Source organism: Myotis brandtii, unplaced genomic scaffold (genome assembly GCF_000412655.1).
Source record: "Myotis brandtii unplaced genomic scaffold, ASM41265v1 scaffold48, whole genome shotgun sequence".
NCBI lineage: Eukaryota > Metazoa > Chordata > Mammalia > Chiroptera > Vespertilionidae > Myotis > Myotis brandtii.
In genome coordinates this window covers 2518976-2543035 of record NW_005368341.1, presented here as the reverse complement: position 1 = coordinate 2543035, position 24060 = coordinate 2518976, and the positions used below count along the sequence as shown (strand labels likewise).

General features: G+C 39.3%; 1 protein-coding gene and 1 long non-coding RNA gene across 13 annotated transcripts in view; one reads left to right on the top strand and one right to left on the bottom strand.

The window, feature by feature from the left end:
• The window catches only part of LOC106727775, a 33959-nt gene extending 24846 nt beyond the window's left edge, over positions 1 to 9113 (bottom strand). Inside the window, exons 1-2 of the long non-coding RNA XR_001364024.1 lie at positions 8186 to 9113; positions 7609 to 7652 (exon numbers count right to left, since the gene is read on the bottom strand). This is a non-coding gene — a long non-coding RNA (uncharacterized LOC106727775). The remainder of the gene's footprint in view (positions 1 to 7608; positions 7653 to 8185) is intronic.
• The window catches only part of UMAD1 (UBAP1-MVB12-associated (UMA) domain containing 1), a 187547-nt gene extending 170449 nt beyond the window's left edge, over positions 1 to 17098 (top strand). For all 12 annotated transcript variants that reach the window (XM_014547574.1, XM_014547572.1, XM_014547580.1 and 9 more), the window contains one exon: positions 16677 to 17098. In XM_014547574.1, the coding sequence (XP_014403060.1) occupies positions 16677 to 16934 (258 nt within the window). In that variant the 3' untranslated portion in view covers positions 16935 to 17098. The remainder of the gene's footprint in view (positions 1 to 16676) is intronic.
• The last annotated feature ends 6962 nt before the right edge of the window (positions 17099 to 24060 follow it).

The following is a 24060-nucleotide window of genomic DNA, read 5'->3' as shown; positions in this document are numbered from 1 at the left end:
TATGAAAATGTACAGTTGTGCATTCATCAACTGTAGTATTTCCAAGTGTTTGGGCTATTCCACACACTAAATTAAATTACAAAGAAAGTAAGGCCTTTCTTAAAGAATTCCTTGTTTCCTCAGATTAGAAGGATATTTATATGCAGGGTGAATGTGAGATCCTACTGATAATGGTCTTTTATTTCTGGCTATGAACACGACAATTCTAAGTACATACTAAAAATTGTATATTTATGTTTTTTGAATAATGGTGGAAGCTTTGACAAATTATAAACTCTTCAGTATAAATTAAGAGTAGCAAAACAGATTAGCTTTCTGTCTTAAAACAACAACCTTAACATGAAATAATTGTTTTTGTTTTTTGTAATATCAAAATGTTTGTTATTAAATATATATGTTATATTTAGGTTATGAATTTGTTAAATGTTCATTTTATCAAAGCACATACCAAAAAAACCCCCAAAAAACAAACAGCATGTAGGTATCACTTAATATTTTTTATTTACTTTTAGTATTTCCTACAAGTAGCCTATGATATTTATTTCCGTTCATTCAGTATCATAAAAGTGGTATCTATTTATCAAATTATATAAAAACACGAGTATAATATATTTATATTTTCTTACCGGCTTTAAAAATAGAAAGCATTTCATTTCCTTTCTTATTGTATGCGTTCATATAAGGCAGTGGTTCTCAACCTTGGCTGCACATTCGAATCACCTGGGAATCTTTTTAAAATCCTGATTTCTGGGCCTCATCCTCCGGAAATTCTGTTTCTTTGTTATGGGGTGGGGCCACAGCATTAGTAACAAAGAAACAGAATTTCCGGAGGATGAGGCCCAGAAATCAGGATTTTAAAAAGATTCCCAGGTGATTCGAATGTGCAGCCAAGGTTGAGAACCACTGCCTTATATGAACGCAAAAGAATTACACACAGAGTTCCAGTGTGGGTAGACGCTCTTAGAGATTATGGAACTGTTTTAAGCAGGATTGAAATACCATCAATTATACTTGGATTTTAACTCATAAAATATTAAGTTAGCAAGGCCTACTTTAATTATTTTTAAAGCCAAAATGTATAAACAAATTTATAATTCAAATAACCATAGTTTATTTCCCTCACTTTAGGCTATTGCTAACTTTCCTCCATATACTTAAATATTCTATATTCCTATATTCATTGAACCTAACAATCCTTTTAGAGTTATTTTCAGGTTTTTCACTTAGCTCATTTTACTCTAGTGTAAAAATATTATCCTACAATAGCCAAAGGTAGAAACAACCCAAATGTCTATCAGTAAATGAGTGGATAAACAAAATATGGTATATACATATAACAGAATATTATTCAGCCTTAAAATGGAATGAAATTCTGATACGTGATATAACATATATGATCCCTGAAAACATTAGCCTAAGTGAAATAAGCCAGACACTAAAGGACAAACATGGTATGATTCCATTTATATGAGGTACCTAAAACAGGCAAATTGATAAAAAGTGTAATGAACAGAGGTAAAAAGATAGTGTGATAGATGGTGAGTTGTTCAAATGGTACAGAGTTTCTGTTTGGGATGATGAAAAAGTTCTAGAGATAGATAGTGGTGATAATTAACACAACACTGTACATGTATTCAGTGCCACTGAATTATACACTAAAAATGATTAAGCTGCTATATTTTGTGTTGTGTATATTTTACCACAATAAAACAAATTTTCTGAGTTAGCCATAAATGAAATACTAGGACTCTGCTCTGTGTGTGCACCAAGGGACTCAGCCTCCTGCATTCCGAGTAGCCCCTTCATTCTCACTGGGTGGAGAAAACACAGCTGTATTTACTTTTCCAACCCCATCTTCTATTTTGAAATACTACCTTTTTGCAAATGAGAGCCAAGGTCAAGTGACAGAGCTTTCTGCTCACCTCTTCAGTTTTCCAAACACTGTTTTTCTAGTGGAGCTCTGGGTTAGGTGCTGCAAGTGTGGGTAATACTATTACTCACGTGCCCTCTGAGTGGAATTTAATTAGCCTGCCTTCATAATTAGGGATGATGCATTTCCTTTCACTTCCATTTGTATATGAAAATATACAGTTGTGCATTCATCAACTGTACTATTTCCAAGTGTTTGGACTATTCCACACACTAAATTAAATTACAAAGAAAATAAGGCCTTTCTTAAAGAATTCCTTGTTTCCTCAGATTAGAAGGATATTTATATGCAGGGTGAATGTGAGATCCTACTTCATATAAGGCAGTGGTTCTCAACCTTGGCTGCACATTCGAATCACCTGGGAATCTTTTTAAAATCCTGATTTCTGGGCCTCATCCTCCGGAAATTCTGTTTCTTTGTTATGGGGTGGGGCCACAGCATTAGTAACAAAGAAACAGAATTTCCGGAGGATGAGGCCCAGAAATCAGGATTTTAAAAAGATTCCCAGGTGATTCGAATGTGCAGCCAAGGTTGAGAACCACTGCCTTATATGAACGCAAAAGAATTACACACAGAGTTCCAGTGTGGGTAGACGCTCTTAGAGATTATGGAACTGTTTTAAGCAGGATTGAAATACCATCAATTATACTTGGATTTTAACTCATAAAATATTAAGTTAGCAAGGCCTACTTTAATTATTTTTAAAGCCAAAATGTATAAACAAATTTATAATTCAAATAACCATAGTTTATTTCCCTCACTTTAGGCTATTGCTAACTTTCCTCCATATACTTAAATATTCTATATTCCTATATTCATTGAACCTAACAATCCTTTTAGAGTTATTTTCAGGTTTTTCACTTAGCTCATTTTACTCTAGTGTAAAAATATTATCCTACAATAGCCAAAGGTAGAAACAACCCAAATGTCTATCAGTAAATGAGTGGATAAACAAAATATGGTATATACATATAACAGAATATTATTCAGCCTTAAAATGGAATGAAATTCTGATACGTGATATAACATATATGATCCCTGAAAACATTAGCCTAAGTGAAATAAGCCAGACACTAAAGGACAAACATGGTATGATTCCATTTATATGAGGTACCTAAAACAGGCAAATTGATAAAAAGTGTAATGAACAGAGGTAAAAAGATAGTGTGATAGATGGTGAGTTGTTCAAATGGTACAGAGTTTCTGTTTGGGATGATGAAAAAGTTCTAGAGATAGATAGTGGTGATAATTAACACAACACTGTACATGTATTCAGTGCCACTGAATTATACACTAAAAATGATTAAGCTGCTATATTTTGTGTTGTGTATATTTTACCACAATAAAACAAATTTTCTGAGTTAGCCATAAATGAAATACTAGGACTCTGCTCTGTGTGTGCACCAAGGGACTCAGCCTCCTGCATTCCGAGTAGCCCCTTCATTCTCACTGGGTGGAGAAAACACAGCTGTATTTACTTTTCCAACCCCATCTTCTATTTTGAAATACTACCTTTTTGCAAATGAGAGCCAAGGTCAAGTGACAGAGCTTTCTGCTCACCTCTTCAGTTTTCCAAACACTGTTTTTCTAGTGGAGCTCTGGGTTAGGTGCTGCAAGTGTGGGTAATACTATTACTCACGTGCCCTCTGAGTGGAATTTAATTAGCCTGCCTTCATAATTAGGGATGATGCATTTCCTTTCACTTCCATTTGTATATGAAAATGTACAGTTGTGCATTCATCAACTGTAGTATTTCCAAGTGTTTGGGCTATTCCACACACTAAATTAAATTACAAAGAAAGTAAGGCCTTTCTTAAAGAATTCCTTGTTTCCTCAGATTAGAAGGATATTTATATGCAGGGTGAATGTGAGATCCTACTGATAATGGTCTTTTATTTCTGGCTATGAACACGACAATTCTAAGTACATACTAAAAATTGTATATTTATGTTTTTTGAATAATGGTGGAAGCTTTGACAAATTATAAACTCTTCAGTATAAATTAAGAGTAGCAAAACAGATTAGCTTTCTGTCTTAAAACAACAACCTTAACATGAAATAATTGTTTTTGTTTTTTGTAATATCAAAATGTTTGTTATTAAATATATATGTTATATTTAGGTTATGAATTTGTTAAATGTTCATTTTATCAAAGCACATACCAAAAAAACCCCCAAAAAACAAACAGCATGTAGGTATCACTTAATATTTTTTATTTACTTTTAGTATTTCCTACAAGTAGCCTATGATATTTATTTCCGTTCATTCAGTATCATAAAAGTGGTATCTATTTATCAAATTATATAAAAACACGAGTATAATATATTTATATTTTCTTACCGGCTTTAAAAATAGAAAGCATTTCATTTCCTTTCTTATTGTATATGCAGTTGGTTGATGTACTTTATTGTTTTACAAATGAAAATTAATCATTTGAGTGAAATTAATATTCAGCATGCTGAGGAGATGTGCAAGATCATTTTTCATTGCTTTCTTTTGAAATTATCTGGGAAATGTATGATCTTGTTGCACTGAATTCTGATGAAGTTTAATAGATATTTTAAATAAATAAAGCTATCTAAATGGGAAGTAGACTCTAGTGTGACTAAAATTCGTCAGAACTGTGTTGTACATAATAAGCTTGAATTCATGCACAAAAGCCTAAGCCATTGTGTAACCTTGGCTGTGTTCAGATGCTACAGTCTTCTAAGCTATTGTATATTGTATCTAGCCTGGTAGATTTAACCTAGTAATGAGATGCTTACTTGAACTGTTACTTTAAACTCAGTTTCTGTGGCAGCACAGTCTGTAAATTTTTGGACCTTCATCTTCCAGCCCAGATAACACTTGTCCATAGAGAAATTGTTAAACTTAAGCCCTTAAAAAACAACAACCAAACACATAAGCTTTAAAACTATTTACCTTGATGATGGCCTGTACACCAGAGGGATAGCACTGGATTATAACTGAGGAGACCCAGAGTACAAGTCTCTGCCAATTAGTAGTGGTGTGACCTTACACAGTCAGTAAACTTTGAGCCTCAGAAGATGAGAATAGAAACAATAGCCTCCCTATCAAATTTAGTGGGTTGTGAGGCTCAAATGAAATAAACTGTGAAATTACTTCAAAAACAAATGTTGGTTGTTATTTTTCCAAGATTCTGGTTAGAACTTTGCTGATCCCACAGATTTAACTGAATTATAAAACAGATAAAATCATACCAATAGTTGTCTAATAGAGTGTTATTTGACATGTAAACTTTTAAAGCCAATAGTTTGATATATTTTTATATTTCCAGATTATTTAACATCTGCGTGACTTGTTTTATTTTTATTTTGGTGTGGTTAATATGTCTCTGTTTTGATATGAATGGAGTTGCTTTGGGAACTGGAAACTGGTGGGGTTTTGGTGTCCTAATAAAGGGCATCCCTTTTTCTCACCTGCATCCTTATCCAATCTATCTACACTAATAAAAGAGAAAGATGCAAATTGACTGTACCTTTGCGATGCCCACCAGCCAATCAGGAGTGAGTATGCAAATTAATCCAACAAAGATGGTGGGTTAATTTGCATACACAGGCACCAAGTGGCCAAGGGTGGGGCGGGACAGAAGCCAGGGGAAGGAAGGCCCATTCTTGCATGAATCTTTGTGCATCAGGCCTCTAGTATAGATATAAAAGGCTAAGTGACTGACCTACCGGCTGGTACATATGACAGGCACTGGCAATTTAAAAATAACATTGACTGGTGTATGCATGATACATATAAAGCTCTTGCGCCAATCGCATGTGTGTTTTAATTTTATACTATATTATATATACTATTTTGACATAATTTTTTGCAGTAACGTAATTACTACACGAATCTTTCTTCTACTTAATTTTCTTTCAATGTGCACGAATCCATGCACCGGGCCACTAGTGGAGAAATAAGACCAAAGGGCCAGCAGACCAAGAACTAAAATGGCTCCCTTCTGACTGATAAGCGCAGGTTGGAGGAGGCAGGTTAGTATAGTAGCTGAAATGGACTTCCACAGCCTCCTTAACCCATGTCTAGACCTGTGAGGAAGGTTTACCTCAACACAGCACACACTGTGTTTACTTCTCTCCCCTGATCCAGGTAGAAAGAGACTTTCTCCAGGCCTTGGGTCCGTGGGTGGTTTAGCTCCCCCTTCTAGAAAGGGGGACCCAGCGCTGTCATCCACCAACCATGTAACTCAGTCTGCCTCCTTGGGGAGGACCAGGGGCGAGGCCAGAAGGCCAGCAAGCTTAGAGAAAAACCCCTCCATGGAAATCAGAGAAGAAAGAGGCCGAACAGAAATTAAACCATCCCCTCTCCTACCCTCTTTTTAGCTCTCATCTCTGAGGCTTTTCTTCCCTAGTCCTGCCACCCTGTTGCTGGCCCTTTCCCCATACTCTTGCCCCCAAACATAGGCCACACTGCAACTCCTTCAGACTGGACTGCACAGTTGTGGAGAAATACTGGATCCTGGGAGAGAAGAGTGTGTAAGGCGGGCTGATGTTATAGACTGAATGAGGCCCCACACCCACATTCTTAGGTTGAAATTAATCCCCAATGTGAGGGTACTTGGAGGTGGGGGCCTTTTGGAGGTGATTAGGTCATGAGGGTGTAGTCCTCCTAGATGGGATTTGTGTCTTTATAAAAGGCCCCAGAGAGCTCCCTGGCCCCTTCTGCCCTGTGACGTTAAAGCAAAAAGAGAGTCATCTATGCAGCAGGAACAGGCCCTCGCCAGACACTGAGTCTGCTGCAACCACTTCTTGAGCTTCTCAGGCTCCAAAACTGAGAAAAGAAGTTTTGTTGTATATAAGCCATCCAGTCTATGGTTGTGTTATTTATTTTTTTAAGTAGTAGCCTGAACAGACTAAGACAGTTGATTAAGGGGAATGTGGAGTACATAAGGTAAACCTCTGGTAAATATATTTCCCCAACAGTTTCATCAACATTGCTGCAGAACCTATTAAATTTCCTTTGGGAGACATATTTGTGATGTTGTTCATTTGGCAAGTCAAGAACAACCCATCTGATTCTTTAGGAAATAGATGTAGCTGGGGTCTCAAACTAGTTTTTAGTTCTGTCTATATTTAATACCATCCACGGATCACCCTGTTGGTAAAATCTTGTTAGGAAAAGAACCAAACAGATGCAGAAATCCAGGGTCGACATAATGACGCCTAGCTTATTTTGAATAAATTCGAATATAAAGTTTAGGAAGAAATTTAATTTAGTAATTGGATGACCCTGTATTGATCACCTTCTATGAACCAGGCATTGCTCTGATTGGGAGGGAAATGGAGAAGAAAGCTCGTCTCGGGCTTTGCGCTGCCCATAGTTTCAGGAGGGTGCAAAGAACTCTATTCCAGGATGATACCTTCTGTGAGAGCTGTGCACAGGCTGTTATGGGAACACATGGACAGGCAGGCAGCCCAGGTTTGAGGAGTTACTTCAGGAAATCTTTCTAAAAGAGTCTTGATGTACATCCTAAAGCACAAGTTTAAGTGGGCGAGAAGAAGAAGAAAGAGAGATGTCCTAGTTTAGGCAAAAGTAATTGAGTGAGCCTGGCGTATTTGGATAGTAGCAAATAGCTTGGTGTGGATAGAGTAAAGAGTTTAGGGAATGGTGATAAAAGAAATTGGAGGGGTAGCAAGGCTAGATCATACCTTTTGTACTATGATAAGGAGTTTGTTCTTTTCTCCAAAGGCACCTAGGAGTTTTAAGCAAGGAAAAGCATGTGTTTTAGATACCACGAGTGACAGGGAGGGAGAAAGTAGTGTAGGGGGAACAAGGCCATATGCAGAAAACTCGTGCAACATTCAAGGCAGGAGACTACAGTGGCCTGAAATGAGAGAATAACAGTGGACCTGCAAAGAGACAGATGAAACTTGGGGAGATATTAAGAACATCAAAATCAGTAGGACTCAGTCATTTATTGGATGGAGGAAGAGACATGCCAGGGAGAGAAGTCAACAATAATTCAGGTTTGTGTGTTGGGCAACCCTGTTGGTTCCCTCCACCAACACAGGAACTACTAGAAGACCATTCAGTAAGTGGGGGTAGTGTTAGGAAGGAGATGAGAACCAGGTTTAGAACACGTTGAGTTTAAGATTCCTATGGAATATCCAAAAAGAAAATGTATAATAGGAGTTGAATATATGGGCTAGGAGTTTGAGATAGAAATCTGGGTTTGAGATTGGGGGGTGTGCGTGCACACACACATTTATCTACATACTCATTTACCTTTGGGGAGAGCAGGATAGGGCAGTCAGCACCATGGATATGGATAAGCTCATCCTGGTAGGTGTGTTGAGACTAAAGAATAAAGGAACAGAAACGAGGATACCATCACCTCAGAAAGAGGCAAAACTAAGAAGTGGCACAAAAAAAACCCACAAAACAAGAAATAAAAACATAGTCACAATTTTTAAGCAGGACAAATAGATCATAAAAGATTAGCACTTCAAAATCTCTGAGTTTAGAAAAAAAAAAAGGAAAGAAAGAAAGTGTTAGTAACGGTGGAGAAAGCAGTGTCGGCAGAGGGGCAGAGACGAAGGCAGATGGCAGCGGGTGAGGAGTGAAGGATAGTGCCCACCATGGTCTCAGCCTGGCGTGAACAGCAGCACAGAGGTGGTGTGGGAGTCAGTGGTGATGCAGACATGGAGGGTTTTCTGTAACTGGGGCACTGATGATATGAAAGATTAGCAGTTAGGAGATGCCTTCTCACTGATGCACCGTGTGCTTGAGGAGTGGGGACAGGGTGGATGTGGAGCACCAGCGAGGGGTTAGATGAGGGGAGGAGGGCACCTTGCCTGTGTGGCAAGGGAAGCACAGATGGGTGCAAATGCAGATATGTTTTTTGGGTGGGGCAGGTTGAGCAGATCCTCACCTGCTCAAGTAGGAGGCAAGCCCACCTGCTGACAGCAAGGAGAAAGTGGTCATGTAGGGATAGAGAAGAGAAGGTGTGAAATATACCCTGAAGAATTGGGGATGCCTGCTGGGAAAATATGAGATTTCTGGTCAGCTTAAGGGGAGGGATCAAAAACTTCTATAAACTAAAAAAAAAATTTTTTTTTTAAAGAAAATCACTGGAATAGCCTTTTGTTTTTTCAAAACTAGCGTAAACAGGATCCCACATTGAACACTGTTTCTTGCTGGTTCCTTTCCTAAAATGCTCTCTTCCCTCTTTCCACCGCTCCCCCACTCCAGTTGGCTGGTACAGATTTTCTGGCTTCAGTCAAGCCACGTTTCCAAGAAAGATGAACAGATTACAGAAGCAAGTGCCAGCCCTACTTCCCCTTCTTCACTTGCATCCATTCAGCTGGAGTTCTGAAAAGAGGAAGTCAGAACTATTTTTTTTTCTTTTTTAAGAAAGACTGGGGAAGCAGGCAGCACAGGGAGGTGGAAATACTGAGGGGAAAAGAAGAGGAAAGGGAACCAACATTGGGAAAAAAACAAAAACAAAAAACCATGAGCCAAAATTTAAAGTGAAATGATGTCCCAGATCAGAAAGTTAAAGGAATAAGGAAACTTTCTACTTGCTAACCTAGCCTCTTAGTTTGCTAATCAAATGTATAGCATCCTGGTATTTGGAGCCCAGGTTACATGGAACACGTAGATTTTCCGTGAATTCAGCTTCCTCCCACTAATTTATCTCTACTGGTGGTAAAGTGTTCTGGGATTTTCTTCATTTCTTTGGCTTAACCCCTCAATTTAAAAATCAAGTCTGGGGTGCCTAGAGTATCTGAGAAACGAGGGGAACAGATTCATTGCCATAACTATCTAGTGAGCACTTGTTATGTATACAAACTACAGTTCTGGGTAGTGAGGAGTTGCAGAAAAATCAGAAAGTCTCTACCATTGCAGCATAATTTCTCACAAGCGAAAGGAGACTATTGCTCAGGACTTACGTAGGTGTAAGTCCTCTGGCTTTTCTCAGCTAGCCAGACATTTATTGGGGACCAGCTCCTTAGGAAAAATAAGCCTGAGGACTGCTTTAATTGTGCCATTGCTTATATCACCTTTTCCTCTTGTCCCCTGATGCTTCTGACTCAGATTTGCACCCCAGCCCTCCCCCATCAAGAAGCTGATGTAATGCAAGCAGATACCAGCTGAAGCCAGAATAGAATGGATAGTTATCTGGGGAGATAAAGTGACAGTGTTGCCTGTTCAGGCTGCTGTTCAAAGGAACATGTCTTTTATCTATAGACATTAGAATTTAAAGGTATAGCTCTTCTTACTACAATGCATTTCCTAAAAATATGCTTGATATAGCTACCATCTTTGCATGTCAATTGAATATGTGGATGGGTGTTTTATACCTGCTTTTGTGTTCTTTTATTAGGTACTATTACTGTTTTGGTTAGGCTGCTTTCTACATTTTAATGCTTTAAAAATTTGCTTTTATAGGATACTCTTTTATCTCTACTTATCTAAGGCATGGGATGCAGGAGAAAAAAGCAGGATGTTATAAAAGATGCCAACTATAGGTGATGTTTGCCAACTATAGGTGATGTTCCTATTAATAAAATGTTCATATGTTAGTCAGATATGGCCAAGTAGATGAGGTTTCCAACTTGTTAGTGGGTTTGCAAAGTTGGCGGCCCTTCACAGATTTCATGGTGGTTATTGGGGCTTTTGTGCCAGGAAAAAGGAAATTGTCTGTTCTTAAAACTGCATTTCCTTGCTTTATACACCCAAGAGTGAGGCTCCCAGGGATGCCACTGACCTGCTGCTGCCCCAGGGATGTGACTTCACTAAACTGTTTTATGTGCCCTTTATTCTTAGAATGTGCCTTTTCTAAACTCAGAGAAGATTTCACAGATTCAACCTCATGAATCTTTACAGCCCCTCTGAAATTATGGGAGGAATAGTGTCTGTAAAGCTCTTCGAATTATTTGAGACATGGATAACAGAATGCGAGTAACCAGATAAACTTGGCCAGTCCATTTTGTAACAGGTTAACTGATGAACAAAATTTGATTTTTATACAAACATGAAAACAGTTAATTATAAATTTTGCTTGTTGCAATAATATTGATAAGGAAATTTATTTTCCTTACGATTAAAAAAGCCATTCTGATATGGCATACACATATTTAAACCATGTAAGGGCAAACGCTCATTTGAAACAGAAGTATTAGAGCTAGATTATATGAAGGAAATTATACTCAGGAACATGATCATAGCAGCATTTCTGTGAGCAGGGTTACTCATAAAAATAATTAACATGTTTTATGAATATAATATTTGAAGTAATTTTTAAAAATCTGGCTATTAACCATAAGGTTAATTGATTCTTTTCTTCTTGCTCTTTTGTGGTTAACATACTCTTTCTTCCTTTTAAAGACCCATTTTGTTATGCAAATAAAAAAATTGGAAGACTTTGTGTCTGAGAGAGAGGGCTGCTTTCTGCAAGGGAGCCAGGCACCTGTCTGAGCACTCAGCCCCCACCTCTGCTCCCACTGGCTGCCAAGCTAGAGACTTGATGATCAGGGTTACTGGGTGTGGGGTCCTTGAATGTTGACTCACATTCTCTTTGTGACTTGCTCTTGCTTTGCCTGATAATTTCTCCCTTTCCAGCTCTCAGCATGCCAGCAGCAGCTGCATCATGGCACTCACCCTGCTGCCAAGAGGGCAGGCAGGCTCCGTGGAGACTGTAACAGTGCACTCCAGCCAATGTCGGGAGGTGGGTGCTGGGGCAGTGCATGCAGCACAGCTGAGAGCCAGGCCCTCCTAGGAGGTGCTGGGGGCGGCACTTTGTCCACGGACTTGTTAAAGTCAGTTTAATTTTTGGAAACTTTTGATTATGGAAGGTTTTCAAACATATACAAAGGCAGAAAAGAACACTGCAGTGTCTGCCCATATACCTTCCTTTTCTCCCTTTAAACAATGACCATAGACTGTCTTGTTTCACTGTCCATGGTGTTACCTTCCCTGAAAACTGGTAGATTTATTTCCAGGGATAAATATTAAATTACAGCTGCTTTTCTATCCTCCTTCAGTCTAAGATGTATCTCCTTAATGAGTTTCTGTCCTTTCTTCTGTTTTTCTTCTCATTTAAGCCAAGATATGCTATGTAGGAATGGTCATATTCTCTAATGCTGTTGCCTAAATTCTCAAGGCTTTGTTCATTCAGTCCGCCAACCTCTCCAGAGCATAGAAGTGTGCAGGTAACATGTCTTAGAGCTTTATAGGTCACTGGGTTTGATTCTCAGTCTTACCACAGACGAGCTGTGTAACCTGGAACAACTTCCTTAACCTTTCTGTGCCCCAGTGTCCTCTTGTTTTTAACATGGGACTAATAGTGCACACCCCACAAAGCTATAAAACTTAAATGACGGAATTCACTTAAACAGCCTAGATGGACCCTCGCACAAAGTAAGTGTTCAACATATGCTAGTGGCTGTCATCAACATTTTTTGCCCCTCACCACTCACTTTACAGAGTAGAGGACTAAGGCCCAGGTGGATGAAGTGACCCCCTCTGGTCATATGACTGTTTTATCAAGGAGAACTGGAACAGGAAACCACATCTCAATTCCCCTATTATTCTAGATCAGTGATGGCGAACCTTTTGAGCTCGGCGTGTCAGCATTTTGAAAAACCCTAACTTAACTCTGGTGCTGTGTCACATATAGAAATTTTTTGATATTTGCAACCATAGTAAAACAAAGATTTATATTTTTGATATTTATTTTATATATTTAAATGCCATTTAACAAAGAAAAATCAACCAAAAAAATGAGTTCGCATGTCACCTCTGAAACGCGTGTCATAGGTTCGCCATCACTGTTCTAGATACTAGAGGCCCGGTGCACGGATTCATGCACCTCCCTCGGCCTGGCCTGCGCCCTCGCAATCCGGGATCCCTTGGGGGATGTCGATAAGCTGATTTCAGCCCCATCCCCACAGGCCAGGCTAAGGGACCCCACGGATTCATGCACCAGGCCTCTAGTATGCATATAAGATCGGTTAATCTGCCACCCTGCCCTCCCCACTTCCCTCTGAGATTCATCAGTATGTTCCATGTTTCCATGCCTATAGTTTCTGCTCCTGCGTTGAGTGTCTGCCCCCTAGTGGTCAGTGCGTGTTATAGCTACCGGCCAGTCGGCAGGTTGGCTGGTCGCTTAGATAGATAGATAGATAGATAGATAGATAGATAGATAGATAGAGAGAGAGATAGATAGTTTGACATAGCCTTGTCCTCAATTATGTTCTGGAAGAATGATTTGTAAGAGAAAAGGAAGAAGATTAATAAAGGCATGAACAAATAAGTAAATATTGCTGCTGGGAGTTAAACCTTAGAAGTTGTGTGTTTAGACAGCAGAGTGCTTTAGTGGAGAAGGTGAGGTTTCAGGGATACTTTTGTTTAAGAAGGGAGGTGATTTGGCTAATGAAACTGGAGAATGTTCTGTATACAGGAAGAAGAAGAAAGTTCAATTTTAGGATGAGATTAACAGACCCAGGGAACATTTGCATCTGAGATTAGAGAGAAGGCAGGATATAAAGAAGGTGGTAAGATTATTCAAACCACCAGTGAATGCCAAAAACAAAAGAGATGAGTGGATCCGAGACTTCAAGTGGGAGCTAACATTCGAAAGCTGTAATATGTGGTAAGCACTGTTCTACTCATGAACATTATTTAATCCTCATAACAGTCCTATGAAATAGGCATTATTATTGATCTCATTATACAGTTAAGGAAACTGAGGCACAAAGAAGTTAAATACCTTGCCCAAGGCCATTTGCAGGAGACCTTGGGTTTACACCCACGCTGTCTGACTGTGGGCCCTGTGCTCTTAAACGCTCAGCCATGCTGCTCCAAGGTAACCAAAGCCCTGTGCATACTCAATCTTGACACTGTATATGGGGAAGCCCTTTAGAGAGGCTGGAACTGTGGCATCATTACTCACTGATATTTAAGTCCCAGTTAGGTTTCAGTAGGCAGGTTCTGTCCACTGCACAATGGCCCTTTCTAATAATTGTCATCACAGAGTGCACTTAATTTTGTTCTGTTTGCGATCCTAAGAAAGCACTCTGTTTTATTTTCACACAAGGTATAAGACCATGGGATAGGGATGTGTTTGGTAACTTCAGATAAATCTTGAGGACCTCTGCTCTGTGTTGGGGGTGCCTATGAGATAGCAATTCCTCCTCTACAGAATCTCCATTACCTTTTCCTTTCTTATGACCTTCTTCTCATTAGCCTATGGACTAATTATTCTCCCAATTTAGAAACCAGAAAATAAGATCAAGAGAAACCTCACTGACCCCACATTCCTTTCCAGCTCATGTCCCACATCTCTTTTCCCATTTTTGGCACAATGTTTTGAAAAAATTGTCTGTTCTCATATTTGTCTACACTTTTCTTTCCGACCATACCCTTTAAAAAAAAAAAAGTATTTTTATTGATTTCACAGAGAAAGGGAGAGGGAGAGAGAGGTGGAAACATTAATGATGAGAGACAACCATTGATCAGCTGCCTCCTGTACACCCGCAACCCGGGTATGTGATCTGACCTGGAATTGAACCATGACCTCCTGGTTCGTAGGTCGACGTGCAGCCACTGAACCACTCGGGCTGGGCCTGACCATCCCCTGTAAACATGCGCCAAGAAGACTTTCTCTACCAGATCTTCCCCCCAGTTCCAACTTGCGTTATACTCCTGCCTATTAGCAGCTCCACTTGGATGTCTGGAAGGCACCTGGAATGACCAAAACAGGACTCTTGGTCTTCCTGCTTAGGCCAAAAACTCTGACTTCATCCTGACTCCACTCTGCTCTCATACCCCACATCCTTTTCATCCGTAAATCCTGTTGGCCTTATCCTCAAAGTCTATCCAAAATCCAACGGTTCATCTCACCTTGATTATCACAACCCTAATCCACAATGCAGTCATCTCTCTTTCCCTGCTACTTCCTTTCCTGGCCGCCAGACCCCGCTACCTACTGTCAATACGGCAACCAAAGTGATCCTGTTAAGTCATCAGTCTGAATGTGCCTCCTGTGTGACGATATGCTCTTTTTATCCCATGCAACAATATGGACGAATCTCCTATATAGAAGCCAGAAACAAGAGTTCATACTATAGGATTACCTTCATTTAAATACAAAAATAGGTAAACCAATCTATGCTGTTAGAAGTCAGGATGGTGACAGAAAGCGCGGGGTGGGGGGGGGGGGGGGGCTGTCATTTCTGTCCCTTGATCTGGGTGCTCACAGATGTCTAAGTTGGTTAAAATTAGCAAACTGTAAACTTTTAATGTACCCTTTCTGTATGTACTTTACACTTCCATAAAAAGTTTTTCAAAATTATTTCTTACACAGAAAATCATTCTTCTCTAGACTTACAGATAAGGAATTTATCAGCATTTTAACCATGATAATGTAAACCCCACGCAGGCAAAATCTTGTCTGCTCGCATCCAACCAATAAATATTTACTGAGCGCTAGGCACTGGTCTGGGCATTTTGGGATACAGCAGGGAACCCCTTACATTTCTGATGGATTATAATGAGGATAAAGTATATGACATAGAACAAGGTGCTAAGGGCCATGTAGGGTAAAAGAGCAGGGGAGGGAGATAGGGAGTGCTGGAGGGGAGAGAAGGGGGCAGGACACAGTGTAAATAAGATGGTCAGGAAAGCCTTGTTGAGAAGGTGGCATTGGGACCAACACTTGGAAGGAGGTGGGAGAAGGGGCCCAATGGATATTTGGCAGCAGAACCTCCTGGGTAGCGGGACTAGAAAGCACAGGCCTGAGGCAGAAGCAGGCTGGGTGCACAGGAGCAACAGCAAGGAGGCAGTGAGGCGCTGGGGCCAGGTCGCCAGGGCCTTGTAGGCCTCTGTAAAGACTCCAGAGTTTTATTCTGTGTGAGACCAGGTGGTGGTGGGAGAGTAAATTTTTGCCTAAACTGGTTTTATTTCGGTTTCAGCCACTTTTAGTGGCAGGTGGTTCATTCTCATTGCTGTAAATATACTTCAATTTATCCATTGTACTATTGATGGAAACTTAGTTTCCACTTTGGGGGCTTGCATAGAATGCTGCTATGAACACCCTACTGCACGTTTTTTAGTAATCTACTGTATGCATGGTTTACTAACTCTTTATATCTCAATAACTTAAGTAACATGTTAGTTCCTATGAAAGTCAGACAGTCAATAAGCATGACACACATTAGAAGTAAACTCTCAGGTAGGTATTAGAATAAGACAATTGAGTATGCAAGGCAGAGAGTACAAAGACATGTCAACTAGATTGCTGCTCTCAAGGACCCTCAACTCTAGTTATGGATAAGACATATGCATGTGAAACAGCAACTGGAAAGGATACCTATATAGGAAATGCGAAATAATATCCTAGGCAGTTTGCTCCATATCATTCTGAAGTGGGCAAGGTCACTTTGGACTGTGTTGATATATGGTTTCACAGGGAATCTGGAAATTCTCTAGACCCTGAAAGCATACACCACGTTTGGCAAAGCAGACAGACTTTGTAGACATTACTGGGCTAGAGAAATAACAAGAGGGGGTCATGGGTGGTAAGAGTAGGGTTTAGGATCCATTTTAAAGCTAGTAGAGCTCTATGTACAAGTAAAGCAAATAGCTACATTCTGATCTGGGAATACTTACATGTTCCCCCATTTCTCCATTTTGCTACATTCATGCCACATTTACCATTACTGAACCTCCGAGGCCATAGGTCTGAATGATTTGAATATATGTGTATTTTTAGACTGGCACAGAAAACTCATCCATTGTGACTGTGGCAGGCCCCGGGGCGGAAACCAAGGCAGGCCAGCCTCCGGAAAACAGCTCATTCATGGCCGAGCTTCTGAGCGACGTGCCCTTCACGTTGGCCCCGCACGTGCTGGCCGTGCAGGGCACCATCAGTGACCTTCCAGACCACCTGCTCACCTGTGACATCAGCGAAAACTTATCACGGTTTTGGTATGATTTTACTCTTGAAAATTCAGTGCTCTGTGATTCATAGTTTTTATATTTGTACCTTAACAGCTTTAAAACAAAAGTTTGCCATTGTATTTAATGTGTTTGATGTTCTTTGCCATTTCACTATATAAATGCCCTCAAAAAATCAAGGATCATAAAGTATGTTCATTGCTCTGTTTTTCAGAATAAAGTACATTTGTATAAAAATTGAGCTTAAGTTCTACTTCCTTTCCGCCAAATAATAAATATAAAAGTTAGGTAATCATAGTTTTATGAAAGGAGTAGATTCCTTCAACCAGGCTCTCAAAATATAACACCTCAAGTTGATCTTAGCAGAACTGTGAAAAAGAGCGATGGCATTTTCCTTGGTTACCACAAGTCTGAAGTCTGCCCTGAGAGGGAGTGTGAATGCTCTTCTCTGGTTTAGAGGAAGCTTGAGTTCATATTATTCTCTTTCTTCTTCCAGTGTCTATGAATGAGTTCAGGGGAAAAAAAAATTGTGCCAGTTAGCTTAATTTCTTCATTCTTGATATAGACACCGATGTGGAAATGGAAAACTTTTCCTAAAAAGCAGGGGGATTTTGCTGATATAAGAATGCTCTGGCTGCTGTTTCTCTGAGTGATGCATTCAGTTTCCTTACACCCATGGCAGTCCTTTGCACCTTAAGTGCGTTCCTGCCTTTGTTTTTGCCTGGATGCTTCTACCGAGTGTGCTCCCTCACCAGCTTCCCCAAGAACTCTCCCTGCTTCTGCCTCAGAGGGCATCGATGCTCCTGACCACACAGGGTCCCAGTTCAGGAAGAGATCCACATTTCCTTTCAACCTCTCTGCCTCCCAAAGAAAAACATCTCATAATGATACATTATCGCTAACACCCTTAGTTGGAAATTTATTGGCCATAATACAAATGGAAATGCTTTACTGCTAGAAAAACTGAAATCAACTCATTTCTAATTAGAGTATAGGCAAAACACCTAGATATGACTTTTAGCTATTGAATATCCATTATTTATTCCAACTAAAACAGAAAAGAACGGCCATTGGTCAATAAACGGCAAAGGAAGAGGTAAACTGTGATAGAGCGTTTTCTGTGCCATGTAAAATTTTAATCACATTAGTTCTGAATAGGACAATATAATTTATTAATTCTGTGCCAAATATTTAGAATATTTTTCACAAAGATAGAGTGCTATAGCAAAACTGAACACTGTGCATAAAGGTACATAAATTATTCAAATTTTAATGTGTTGTGCATGTTTGTTTAATAAATGTGGCATGTTCTTGATAAAAAATGCTATGTTATTTAAAAGATAAAGGAACATTTCTATTGAAAAAAAATGTGTCATTTACAAATAATGTTACCATATGAGGTAAATGGTTAAATTAGATCTTGACATAGTTTTCTTAAAACATCAGTCTAAGAAATATGACTTATTACTAACACAAATGTGAACATTTTATAGCAGTTTTTGTGAAAGCCCATCCTTTTTAATATCCATGTTAATATATCTTAAAGCTAAATGTAAGCATGCCATCAATTTACTAATATATGTATTAAACTTTGTCTCAAATACTTACACATTTTATTTATATTTATGTCTATCGTATTATAAATATGCTTATACATATTTTCATTTGTTAAAAAATTTGTTATATTTGAATAAGTATGAATAAAAATAAACTGATATTTTGATTAATTTCAGATCCAAAAACTGATTTTCTTTGCATTATTCATGTCTGAAAGTCATTGATTCTTTAGGAGACAAATATTTAAGTAAAATAGTTTGTATACTGCAGAGAAAAGTATGAAGTTTCCTCTTACATGTAAGTCTTAAGGAATAACATTGAAAATGGTAAGATCACTCACTAATTCTGGCAGGACTGAAGGATTTGAGAGAAATCACACGAACATCTCTAGAAAGATCCCATCACAAGATTTAATAAACTCAGTGTTAATAACCAATTATTATTTCCATTTTAATATTCTCATCTGTATACTAATCATGTTCCTATTTTAAAACTGGAGGAAAACAGAAGTCAACCAGCCAACTCCATCTAACCCAAGAGAAACTTGAAGCCTAGAAAGGTTAAATGACTTAAGTCAACTCATTATTGAGACACATTTATTTGAATAGTGTTAATAAAGGTATTTAACTTGTAAGAAAGCTGTATGCTGTGGTGGGATAGGCACTTGAGGCAGGCAGTTTATAGTGGCTCCCTCGCTTACAAGCTGTAGGCCTTTGAGTCAGTCTCCTAACTTCTGGTGTCCTTGGTTCCCTTGCCTGTTAAACAGTAATTGTATGCACCTTGCAGGGTTGTGCTTTTAGATGGTGCATGTCAAAGGCCTGGCAGTACAAAGCTGGACACATTATCAGTGTTCAAGGAAAGGGAACTGTTATAATTCTCAGTACTAACCACACATATACCAAGGTCTAATGAAATGCAAAATATGAATTAACTGAACTTTTTAAAGGGTAATATAAAAAATAGCTACCTACATTTATTGCATATCCCTCCCACCCATTATTATTTTCCATATTAAGCACTACCTCATTGTGAAAAATATTCCTAAAATACGTTAGTTGACTCTTCTGCAGTTCCTTCGCTAAGAGTTCCATAGGGAACACTTCTTTTCTCCTATTATCAAGCATCTTGGTTTTTACTTCCTCTCCCCTTTAACAAGTGATCATTATAAAGTACTGTAAGTATGGAATGTACAAGTGATCTTACTGAATCCTATTTTTATCCCTAAAATATATGCAGGAAGTTGCATGTATTTTTCCCCCCAGCTTTTTAGAAATGGCATTTGCATCCTTTCCTAAAAACAGAATTGGAGAGGCAATCCTGACAATTTATTATTCTAGTTAATTAAATTGTGATTTAATGAACTTTTAAAATTATATCATTAAATGTTAATAAAAGCACGTTTCTTGTTAACAAGAAACCCCACATTTTTTTAAACATTCATTGACACCAACACTTCCTTCCTCTTCCTCAAAGTAAAATGATAAATTGAAAACAGTATAAAAATATCAAAAATTCTGAAAAACCTAATTTTTCATAATTTATAAAGGAAAAATAGGGAGTAGAAAAGAAATAATCTCATCCTTATTCTAAAACAGTGGCCCATCAGACCATATCCCATTACCTCTCCTGACAACAATTGATCAGTAAATGAATATTGCCCTTTGTAATCTAGCAAAGAATGTGCTACCTTCGAAATTAATGCATCATCCTATTAATTATGTCATTAATAACATTCACAGGAAATTTTAGTGTATTGGATAGATGGCGGAAGGATGTAACATCTTTTAAAGCTATTGAGAAATACAGGCTTGTGGACATTATCTTTTGAGTACTGTGTCATATTACTAAGGCCATGACCTAAATATTATTGGGAAATCTAAAACTCTCGGAATTGGACTGACTCCATTCATACTACAAGGTCCTGAAAGGTAAAGTATTCCTATGCATCAGGGAAATGACTCTTGATGCCATATGGTTTGGTGCAGTGGTCGGCAAACTGCGGCTCACGAGCCACATGTGGCTCGTGAGCCGCAGTTTGCCGACCACTGGTTTGGTGGATAGGTGTGGGTGAAAAAGAAGGATGTATTGATTAAAGCATAGGACTCTGTTAAACTTGATATCTCAATGTTAATCATCATTTTTTTAAAAAATATATTTTATTGATTTTTTACAGAGAAGAAGGGAGAGAGATAGAGAGTTAGAAACATCGATCAGCTGCCTCCTGCACATCTCCTACTGGGGATGTGCCCGCAACCCAGGTACATGCCCTTGACCAGAATCGAACCTGGGACCCTTCAGTCCGCAGGCCGACGCTCTATCCACTGAGCCAAACCGGTTTCGGCCATCATTTTTTAATTTAAATAAAATTGTAATATTAGAATAATTTTATATTACAGAAAAATTACAAAAATAGTGCAGCATTCTTGAATACCTCTCATCTAGTTTCTCCTATTTGCTACAACTAAGGAACCAACATTGGGACATTACTATTAACTAAAATCCACCCTCGTTCCAATTTCACACTTTTCTCCTAATGTCCTTTTTTCTTCCAGCATCCTATCTGGTATAATACATTATACTTAGTCATTCTTAGGCTCCTTTTGGCTGTGACAATCTCAGACTTTTATTTATGTATGTATGTATTATTATTTTTAGTGACTGTGACAGTTCGTGGAGTCTTGTCAGATATTTTGTAGAATGTCCCTCAACTGTGATTTACCTAATGTTTTCACATGGTTAGACTATGGTTATGGGTTTTGTGGCAAATATTACAAAGGTGAACTGCCCTTCAATGAGATCGTATCATATCCAAGGTACATGCTGTCAACATGACCTCATTGCTGATGTTAACCTGTATCCAGTGGCCAAGGTAGTGTTTGCCAGGTCTCTCCACTGTCCAGTAACTCCGCCCCTCCCCTTTTTATACACTACTCTTTGTTATTCAATCGAAAAGCATAGCCCACAGTTAAGTGGTAGGGAATTATACTCCACATTCTTGAGGGGTTAGTAGACATATAAATTATTTGAAATTCTGTATGAGATATGTCTCTTTTCTCCAATTTAATTATTAGTTTATTTATATTGGGATTCCAAATCTAATGCATATCTCTTGGTGGCCAAGAGATTTGTTTACATGATTAGAAAGTTAAAGAAAATTTGGAACGATTTACATGATGCAGATGAATACCATTTGAAATTGGATGTGATAATATCTATATATATAAAAGCCTAAGCAACCGAATGACCATTTGACCTGTTGTTATGATGCACAGTGACCACCAGGGGGCAGACACTCAATGCAGGAACTGACCCCTGGTGGTCAGTGCATTCCCACAGCAGGAGCACTGCTCAGCTGACTGAGGTGCGCCAACCACCGGGCTCACGGCTGGTGTGCGCAGCTGCAGCGGCACAAGCCTCCCCTGCCTCTGTGGCAGCATGCTACCGAGAGCGGTGTTGGCAGGAGCAGTGGGGCCAGGATGAACAGGAGCAGCGCTGCACCTGGCCTGGGCTCCTCTCTGGCTGCCTGCCTCTTCGGATTGCAAGAGGGCACAGGCCAGGCTGAGGGACCCCACTGGTGCACGAATTCGTGCACTGGGCCTCTAGTATTCTATAATTTCCTCAGAGTTAATCTTCCTATAAGTATCAGATACATTTCTTTATAACTTGTCATGACTATAACTATTCAAAACAGACCTTCCCTTTGGGGCCACAAGTGTTGCACTGTAAGTGAAGCCCTCTTAGATACTTGGCCTTTTCCTACCTTAGTCCCACAACAATTGCATCTTACCCATAATGTTATTCTTCAAGTGGTGAAGAGGCAGGGTTCTAATGTAATCATTTTCCTCTTTAAAGAACCAAGATAATTCATACACAGAGCTTTTCTCAACAGGAGATGACTTTCTTTAGTAATAGCAAAAACAAAGTTGTAGCTCCTTAAGATTCTAAGAGGAGAAATGTTTCATTTTCTCCTTTAAGAAGTAGCTTTAAGAAGCAGCATAAGGAAACTCAGCCTTCTTTCGGAGGGGAGAAGTGCCCCCAAGAAACTCTTTGTACTTCTGATTAACCAAAACTCAACTGCATGCTAAACCAAACTTGATGTCATCCAATTTCATTGGGGGTGGGGGAAACAATCAAAGTAAATAGTGTTTTATTTTATCCTTGGGAGAAACCTGAATATAGTTCTTTGTCAAGAATTTCCCCAGTCCAACTTTCACCCCTACAAAGGAAAAAATTCCTTACAATCAAAGGTAAGGCAAAGGATAATTGCATCCAGAACAACCCATCAGTAGGCTAACTCCAAACCAGCCTGCAGACAGCTTGTTAGTTACAACCCAGGCCAGGGAGGGAAGCAGACAATAGACCATTTCAGAGGTCAGTTAAGGAGACGTCGTCCCACTTGGGACTGCTGCCAGGGACGTAGAATCCAGTGTCTGACATCTGGGGTTTGCAGCTGTGAAGTCTGCCCCTTATGTGGCCACAGGTGTTGACTATAACTAGAAATATAGAAGAAGGAACAGGGTAACGTCAGTTTCAGTGTGCATATGTATATTTATGTGTATGGTTTTTCTTCTGTTTTTCAAAAATGTACATAATTTATTTTGTTTCAAAATTAATGTATTTCTTCATAATGGCAAGGAACATTTGGGAGGCTAACAAAAAAGGAGCTTTTGTTCATGAACAAGGGCAAAACAAAGCCAAGTTTTTACACCTACAGGGTACACTGCACACTAACATGCTGTGTGGTGTTGTTAGCTCAGCCATTTGAATAGGCCTTCTCAGGACCAAAAAGAAATAAAGGATGCTGAACAACAAACAGGCAGTTGGTCTCAGATAAAGCCTAAATACTCATTCTCTGTACGTTCTCTCCAGCCTCATCCTTGCTTTGGATCTACACGAGAATTTGTGTTTATCAGAATGTATTTCTGAGCATGGGACAGACTATCTAGTTTTCTATCTCACGCTATACCAGCCATAACCATCAGCTAACGCAGCGGAAAGCAGTAACACTCAGCTTTCCTCTTCCTCTTGCAAGCGACTTAGCTCCTGTTTATAAGGTAGATCTGGAAGTTCCTACCTCATGTAGGTACTAGAGCAGTGTTGGCGAACCTATGACATGCGTGTCAGAGGTGACACGCAAACTCATTTTTTTGGTTGATTTTTCTTTGTTAAATGGCATTTAAATATCCTATCTAATAATAGACAAACATGGTAATTGACCATACCTCCACTACGCTTCCCATTGGCTAATCAGCAGGATATGCAAATTAACTGCCAACAAAGATGGTGGCCGGCAGCCACACAGCTGAAGCGAGCAGAAGGCTTGCTTGCTCCAGTGATGGAGGAAGCCAAGGTTCCCCGCCTGCTGCGGCCCAGCTCTGAGCTCCGAAAGCAACAAAGTTTCAATTATAGAAGCTAAACAAACCCCAGATACCTGCTTTCAGCCAGCCGGGGCCTCAGAGCTTAGAGCGCCGGTGATGGCGACAGAGTTTCAATTACAGAAGCTAAACAAACCCAGATACCTGCTTTCAGCCAGCCACGGCCTCAGAGCTGGAGCCGGCTCTCAGCTCCAGTGACAGCTATAGAAGGTAAATAAATCCCAGAATTTAAAAAAAAGAAAAAAAAAGAGGCTGGGAGCTTCAGTC